General features: G+C 33.4%; 1 protein-coding gene across 2 annotated transcripts; it reads left to right on the forward strand.

The window, feature by feature from the left end:
- Positions 1-1,102: 1,102 nt before the first annotated feature.
- Positions 1,103-6,881, forward strand: LOC107606919 (DNA replication factor CDC6B). 2 transcript variants are annotated; one of them, XM_088493497.1, is made up of 17 exons: positions 1,103-1,603; positions 1,686-1,764; positions 1,909-2,129; positions 2,631-2,705; positions 2,780-2,880; positions 3,036-3,142; positions 3,245-3,304; positions 3,481-3,554; positions 3,770-3,820; positions 4,337-4,386; positions 4,826-4,961; positions 5,108-5,197; positions 5,760-5,822; positions 5,915-6,010; positions 6,139-6,228; positions 6,320-6,436; positions 6,545-6,881. In XM_088493497.1, exons 1-16 carry the CDS (start codon positions 1,460-1,462, stop codon positions 6,350-6,352), a joined length of 1,470 nt encoding a protein of 489 aa, XP_088349623.1. In that variant the 5' UTR covers positions 1,103-1,459; the 3' UTR covers positions 6,353-6,436; positions 6,545-6,881. The 2 variants fall into 2 exon arrangements, with proteins under 2 accessions (XP_088349623.1, XP_088349624.1); XM_088493498.1 differs by having other exon boundaries at positions 1,145-1,603; positions 5,967-6,010.
- The last annotated feature ends 1,884 nt before the right edge of the window (positions 6,882-8,765 follow it).

Raw genomic sequence — 8,765 nt, forward strand, 5'->3', positions numbered from 1 at the left:
ATGCAGACACTCAAACATTTACAAAAATACATTCAAATTCCTCAAACACATGCAAATATAGGTTAAACTATACGAGAAACACTACGTAATATTTTTACACCAACGTAACAAAATTATCACCAACGTAACATTTTTCCTTAAATTTTCGCAAAGATTTTGAGAGATTTTTTAGTGTCATTTGAAGTTTGATCGAGGGAAAATAAGCGTTTTTCATATTAACGTTCATGCTACTGAACAGTTGTGGGAGCGCGTGTTTATACACTCTTTAATCTGGAGTTAGTTTTTGTTAGACTTGAGTCAACTTAGTTAAATTTAATTGTCAAAAAAAATTTGTATGTGTAGAATAATTAAAAAAAAATATTAGGTGACCAAATATGTTTAGCATTCTTCCCCTGATGCACCCGGTCTTTTTCTTCTATGTTGTATTTTTTTAGTGTGTGTTGTCATTCGTATTACCAAATATGTTTATCGAACTATTTTTATTGTACTTGATTAACAAATTTACTTGTTCACGTAGCTTCTTAGAATAGTTTAGAAATATAATTTTTATGTATTTTTGAATTTTTTAAATAATAAAATGTTTAAAAAATAAAAAATCTAAAAATTCATGTTTGGTCCTATTTTTTGTATATTTTTTAAATAATTATTTAAATATTTCACAAATTTTTTATTAAATACACAAATACTTTGTTAATTACAAAAGTTATTTGTTATTTATAAAAATATATATTTATTTTTATTATTTTTGTTGTATTTTAAAATATTTTTAAAATATTCTGTTGTTAATAAATTCTAAAAGTACTTTTATTAAAAGATTAGACAATTCAAAATATTGTTTTCGTTTTTTTAAATTAATTTTAATACATTGATAATATAAATTTTTTTACATAATTATTTAATTATATTTATATATTAAATAACTTTTAATAATATATTTAAAAATTAGTTATTTGGGTAAAATTTATTTTACACTCGAAATTCATAAAAATTAATTAATTTAAAATTTAGGTATAATTAAATTCTATATAAAATTTATAACTACACATTATTAAATAATTTAATAAATTTAATTAAATTGTATCAGCTTTACAAGAAGTTACACGAGTTTTTACCTTATATAAGTTAAAACGAAAACAAAACAAAAGGGATCGAAAATGCGGCGTTGCAAGCGCGATTTGGGGCGGGAGCGGGAAAACGAAAATGACAGCGCGAAGGTTTTCCCGCTCAACGAAAAACACTGCCCACTCTCAACTCAATCTCAGTGCCCCTTGTATCTATAATAAGTTAATAACAATAGCTGAATCCCACAACTACCTCCATTTTCCATACCCTCTCTTTTCAATCCCCAATCTCACTTCTCCCGCCAAGGTCCACCGTTACTTTCTCAGGCTTTAGATTTGTGCTTCTACAAGAACCTTCCAACAAATATCATTCTCTCAGTTTCATAGTTCATATCGCCATGCCTGCAATTGCTGATCCTAACACCCACAAGCGCAAGTTAAGATCTTACGCGCCGCCACGCGCCGAATCTCCTTCCCCTTCCCCACCGAAATGGAAGTCGCCCCGCCCATCTGCTATTGCCAGCCCCCATTCTGCTGCAAATGTAAGTCTCTTGTTCTGCAAATTTGGTGCTGTCATATACTTTCAAGCTCGGATTGGTTAATCTTTAGTTGATTGTTTGGCAGGGTAATGAAATTGTTGCTGATGAAAATCAAGGTGTATTGCGGAAACCTGACCTTGTGAAATCCCTTTGGAATCTGAAAGGTGAGGTTTGTTTCAATTTTGATTTGTCTTTGTAGCGGATTGTTTACTTTATACTTAGCTTAAAGGTAGATTTGTGATAGGACACAATTTTGTGGAAAATATGCTTGGTGTGTTGATCATTCGCGTTGTGTTGTTGAGAAATAGATGGTGAGCAATTGAGAGTGGTGAAGGAGGCATTGCACCTTGCAACTGCACCTTCTGCGGTTGTGTGTCGAGAAGAGGAGCAGGATATGGTTTTGGGGTTCTGCAAATCCTGCATTGAGCATGAGAAGGCTGGGAGCTTGTACATATGCGGGTGCCCCGGAACTGGAAAATCGTTGTCTATGGAGAAAGTGAAAGAGGCTTTACTCAATTGGGCAAAAGAGGTAAGCTACACTTATACTGTGTTTGCTGCAATATTATTGGTTTTAGGATTGTGAATATTTCCTTCTGATGTATGTATTATGTATCTCTTAAACTGATTTTTGGTTGAGATATGTATTCTTCTTGCATAGTTTGCGATAATTCCTTCTTATATTATATTTTGGTGGAAATTCATGGCAGAATTACTATGATTGATGCAGTTAAGAAGTGGTATCCATTGATGCATTGGTAATACGTTTGTCGTGGCCTAGAAGAATACCATATGCACTAGTTTCCCATTGTAATTGTATGTATTTGATGCCCAATTTTGGGTTAATATGTTCCTCATGGACTAGAAGAGTACCATATGCACTAGTATCCCATTGTAATTGTATGTTTTTGATGCTCAATTTCGGGTTATCTGAGCAAACACACTATACCTACTCTCTAACTTGAAATGCTCTATCTAGATTATAATGTGGTTTTTTGTTCTTTTCACTAACCACTTCTTGTCTGGTTTGCAGGGAGGTTTTCCACTGCCAGATGTTTTGTCAGTAAATTGTACATCCCTTGCCAATACATCAGATATTTTCACCAAGGTAGGATGATCCAAAGCATATATTATTGAAGTCTTGTTTGCTTGTTTGACTGACTGAATGACTGGTTCTAATAGATACTTGGGTTAAGCCCTTCACGGGGAAGAAGGGTTTTGGCAACACCCTTGCAACAACTTCAGAACATGTATTCACAGAAATCTTCTACCAGGAATATGATGTAAGACATATGCTTGTTTATTAAATATATACACCCAGGTGGTTTTTTTTTTGGGTAGCGATAAATGGCACACATATATCATTTGTAGTGCTGCTTGTTTTTGAATATTTTGGATGTTACCAAAGTTTGACATATGTATGGATTTGTGTTAATAGGTTGATAGTTGCTGATGAGTTAGATTACCTAATAACCAGAGACCGGGCTGTGCTCCATGACCTTTTTATGCTTACCACCTTCCCATTTGCCAGATGTATATTAATAGGTAAATTGCTTACAAGATGTAAAATTGTTTGACTCTATTTTTGGTCATATTTTGTAATTTAAAGGCTTCAGCTTATTCTGAATCATGCTTTTGTTTGTTAAGGGGTAGCAAATGCTATTGACCTAGCTGATCGATTTCTTCCAAGGCTTACATCTCTAAATTGTGAGTAAATCAAGTCAATAAGTTTCTATGATGAGCTTTTGTTTCATTTTAAACTATTTGGTGATTGTATCTCAATGGCATTAACAATCGAGTTTAACCTTATGTGTAACATTGTTTGACTGTAATTTTTCTTTTGGCTTTTAGTTTTTTAATTTCTTCCTTTCTTCATGTTCCAGGCAAGCCTACTGTTGTAACTTTTCGTGCCTACTCTAAAGATCAAATCCTTAGGATTCTTGAAGAAAGGCTAAATGTAAGTTCATTGCTATTAAATTTAAGGTTGTTCTCATGTCCACCTCAAATAATTTATAATAGAAACATACAACATTTTTGCTTTATCATAGATATTATGTCTAGACTATGATTTGAATATGCATCTTTATGGTGACTGAAGAAAAAATAAACCAAAAGTTAAATTTCTGCCTGTTGATTTTTCCCCTTTTACTAATAGCTATTTTTCACAATCAGGAACTTCCTTACACTGTCTTTCAACGTCAAGCACTAGAACTATGTGCTAGGGTAAGTCCATTTGTCAATGTCTCTGCAAGTTTACATTTGCTGTTGTCCTGTAATGCCTTTATTTAGGATACTAAATCACATAAAAACTGTATAAATCTCTTAAACTTAAAGCAAATACCATCTTGTTAATTGATTTTAGAAGTTTTGCCAGATTTTACATTTGCCACTTCATCTGTAGAGGATAGAGATAATCAGATCATTTAGTTCAACTATTATCTTACTACATTTAAAAATGTAAAATGTATTCAATGTAACACCCGAGAAAAGTATTCAATATACCATGGATAGTACACAAGTATGAACCATTACTTGCGTGAAAGTAGTACTCAAATGTATTGTTATAATTGCAAAGTTAATGCAAGGCTTACTGCCTTGTTATTCTTTTCTCATTCATGGACTAAAATATAATTTTGGAGGTTATAGTTGATTTCAATTCTGAGTTAGTTCACAGATTTAGTTCTGATGAATACATGAATGATATAGTGATGTGCCGTTCTTGTTCACTGCCTCTTGCAGAAAGTTGCTGCAGCTTCTGGGGATATGCGGAAAGCTCTTTGCATTTGTAGGTTAGTCACTTTATCACAATACTAAATATGATATAGGTTGTTTCAACTTTCAAATCTGCCTTTTTTTTGTATAGATGAAACCATTATCAAACTTGAACAACTTTGCATCTTTTGTTGCATATCCCTGTTAGCCAAGCAGCCTTAACATAATTCCCTTTTCTCAATTTCTGAAGTGAAAATATCTGATTGAGTTTTGGCATTCTTATCTGCTTAGTCATTTAGATTGTTCATTTTATTAAAAATTTAAAGCTTGAAATGGAGCTTTTCAGGCGTTTTTTTAAATGTTTTCATTGTTCTTATGTTTACAATTTAGAACTTGCCATTGGAACATGAGGCATCTTTGATGATGCGGAGGTGATTTCTTACATAAAGGGTTACCTTGACAATTTAGGTTTTGAAAATTCAAGCAAAATCATTTTTACTGTTTATTTTCTTTCAGGAGTGCGATAGAGATGCTAGAAGCTGAAGTTAGAGAATCTGTATGCAATTTGAATACTCCATTGGAAGAGAAATCATCCTCTGAACAAAATATGGCTACAGTTTCTGATCCCATGAAGAAACAAGAATTTGATATTGTAAGTGATAGAAAAAATTAGTTCTGATTTACAGTTATGACAATTGAGGATTATAAAATAGGTTTATACTAAAGACAATATGAAAGCACTTTAGGGAAGTAATAGATGGAATGAGTGCAAGTTTCTTATATCATCAATTAATGCAGGTAAGGATTGATCATATGGCTCGTGCTTTGTCAAAGACATATAGATCACCAGTGGTGGATACTATACAATCTTTGCCACATCATCAACAGGTAGCCTTGACCTGAATATGCTCGTGAATTGTTGAGTTAACCGTTAACACAATTACTGAAATGGAACACCTTTTATTAAGTATATAAGCTAGGCTAAGTGATCTCTACTTTCAATGTAACTATTATTTAAGAGTCCTATCAAGTGAGCAAGGAAAATGAAAGAAATGTTTATTCAGACACTTAATTATGATGGATTCACAAAATTCTGTAATATAGTCTCTACTATAAAGTTAATTGCCTTGTAAACTAGAATTGGACAGGGATTTACAGCAAATTTGCATTGACTACATTTGAGTTGTCATAGAAAGTTGAAAGTCATTGAAGGGTGGGTAAAGAAACACCTGTAGCAATTTCATATATTAAAGAGGGTAGGTGGTTGATGAAGATTTATTTAACACCACACAAATTCACACCTAAAGGATCATTAGGTATTGAACATGTAATCAAGTTTTTTGTTCTTTTTTTACAGAGTACTAACCAATCCTAATTGCAGAAACATTCTTTTAATGCTAAGCAAGCTACTGTTCATAACCTTTTACTCCTGAATTTGTTCCTTTTGCAGATTATACTTTGCTCGTCCATGAAACATTTCTGTGGATCTAAGAAAGATACAATCCTTGGAGAGGTGCTCTTTACAGCTTTTGAATTTACAAAAATTAAATGATTCCTCTTATTTTAAAATATATATTGATTCTTAAGGTTCTAATAATCTTGCAGCTGTATAAATCTTACTCTGAGTTATGCAAATCATCATTGATTCCCCCAACAGGAATCTTGGAATTCTCAAACATGTGCAGAGTGCTTAATGACCAGGTATCTGAAACAAAGCAGTACAGAAGTTGATTATGGATTTCTAGATGTAGCTTTCTGCCATTGATTATGAATATTCCGATGAAGCAAAGTGGCAATAAGTAAAATGATGAAACATAATATAACTGCAGGGGCTCATTAAACTAGGACCATCACGAGAGGATAAATTGAAAAGGGTAACACCAAAAGTTGACGAGGCTGATATTACATTTGCATTGCAGGTAACATTTAGGGCCTTGTATAGTTTTATTTTTACATTTTCTTTCTGAATTTCCAGTAACATTTCTATGTTATTTAAATTTCATGACACAGGGAATCCGATTTTTTAGAAATTGTCTTCAATGATCCACTCATGATTGGTGATTTTGGTTTAGCATGATGTGAGACAGTAGATAATTAGTTTTATGTTCTCCACTCCATAGATAAAAGGTTGGAAGCCCTTGCTTTTACATGCCTTCGATTTTTCTTAAATGCAACTCATGCTTTCGCCACTAAACTTCACAAATCTAAGTATTTTGGTTTTATGTTCTATTGCAGATTATTTCATTATATATGAAATTGCTTGGAAGTTGGGAAGAATTTTCAGCTGACAAGCAACAGTTGTGATAAGATATTCAGATTATTTGTTTTCCTAGAGAGCAATGCAAGCAGAGGAAGAAAGCATGATTTTATCTCTGGTTTTATTCAAAATTTTGGAAGCTTAGTTACAACATTAAACTTATTCTTTTCTCATCAACAATAAAAGCTAAATAGCCTTGCTGGTAAGGGGGGTGTAGTTACATAGGTCAGAATTTATCACCCCATTAAATGATTCTTTTCTCAACTTGAAATTTCAAAATTGTCAATGAAGGTTTAGTAATATCTGATTTTGTTATCCTGAGATATTCGAAAGGTGATTACCATCGTCTATGTTTTACGTTCTCTTGTAAGCCTTCACAATTTAAATCCCAAGTACCTAATACAATTAATTTGACAAAAAAATTACTCATTTTTTATTACCAAATCACGAGTTCATTCAGTTAACTCAATAGGATGTTCGTGTTGTGTCATCACAACACCCATTTCCAATAACAAGTAAAAATATACTGCTGTAACTCTATCTAACAGAGGACAAAATAGTTTCTGACAGTTTTAATATGGGACAAAATAGTCCCAAAATAGTCCCTGATAATTCTAACAAGGAACAAAATGATCTCTGATTCCTTTATTCGAAAATGACACTGTTCTTTTTCAATTTTTATCATATTTCGCATAACCTTAACATTTATACTCTCCTTTTTTACTTTTACAGTCTTTTTTTTTTTTCATTTTTTTCTTTCCTCCTCTTTAACTCCAAGATTAAGCTATGGTATAATTGTCACACGTGTCGCACCTATCTCAACATGTCATGGACTATACACTTCCTAAATTTTTGTGATTGGTACATCTACCTCATCTGCACTTCACCCACCAAAAGCATCCACTTCCACGTTTTCGACAACATCACCTCTAACCTCGACACATCCACGACATCCTTAAGACCAAGTTCCACAACTACTCCAAGGGCACGCCTTTCTCCACTCTCTGGCAAGCAGTATATATTGTTGGACGTTAGGACATCATGAGAAAATTTTCCTTCGACATCATATGCAAATTCTCATTTAAAAGACACCGAGTGCTTCATTCCTTCTTTTTCAGAGTCTAAATTGTTAGACAGCTTCAACCTTGCATCCAAGTTATTAGTACAACGAGCAATGTCGCCGTTGCCGTTCATATGGAAACTGAAGCGATTACTGAACATTGGTTCAAAGAAGAAGCGGTAGGAAGCGATCGGAGTGGTGGACAATGTGGTCATGGAGATGATAGGGTAGAGGAGGAGGGAGATGGCAATGACGACGACGGGTCTTAACAAATCAGACTTGCTGTCTAGATTCATGGGATCCATTCGAAGACGATAACTAGTTGAGAGACAGGCATTAGTTTTCCGAGTATGAATTAGTTGAGAACAAGTTGAGAATTTTTTTTCTTGTGAACATTAAATTTATAGAGTGTGCATTGTGTAGTTTGAAGTGTTAGATTGCTAGTGTTATACGAGATATGATGGAAATTGAGAGAGAACAGTGTCGTTTCCGAACAGAGGAGATTAGGGACCATTTTGTCCCCTGTTAGAGTTGTCAATGACTATTTTGTCCTCCGTTAGAGTTAACAGAGTAAAAGACGTAAGTGACTGACGGAATTAATTGTTAAGGACCAATCGAGTAATTAATTTTAGTTGGGGACTAAAGTGTCCAGACTGAAATTCTTTGAGGACCAAAATAGGTATATACTCTTTATTTTATTTAAAGATTGCAGAAAGAAAATTTATTATAGACGTTATGCGAATAAATGTAAAACTCGCATACGCGACTCTAACGCGGAAACCATGATGTTACATTCTACTAGGGGTGGCAAAATGGGTCGAGCCCGTCGGGCCGATCCGCTAAACCCGCTAAAAAAGGCGGGTCGGACTAGGATTTGAAGCCCGCCAAATTAAAAAAATCCGCCAAACCCGCACCGCCAAATTGGCGGGTTTTGGCGGGGCGGTGCGGGCCGGTCCGCCAGACCGAAGATTTTTATTTTTTATTTTTTTATATTAAATAAAAGAGTGATTACTATTATAAAATTAATAATTATAAAATTTTTTAAACACTTTTTTTTTCATTTTTTGTTTTTATTCTTCTTTTAGTTATTAACTTTATTTATTTTATTTTACAATTTTATATATATGCTCAAATTATGT

The sequence above is a fragment of the Arachis ipaensis genome, chromosome B7, assembly GCF_059453495.1.
Source record: "Arachis ipaensis isolate K30076 ecotype BB chromosome B7, ASM5945349v1, whole genome shotgun sequence".
Taxonomy (NCBI): Eukaryota; Viridiplantae; Streptophyta; class Magnoliopsida; order Fabales; family Fabaceae; genus Arachis; species Arachis ipaensis.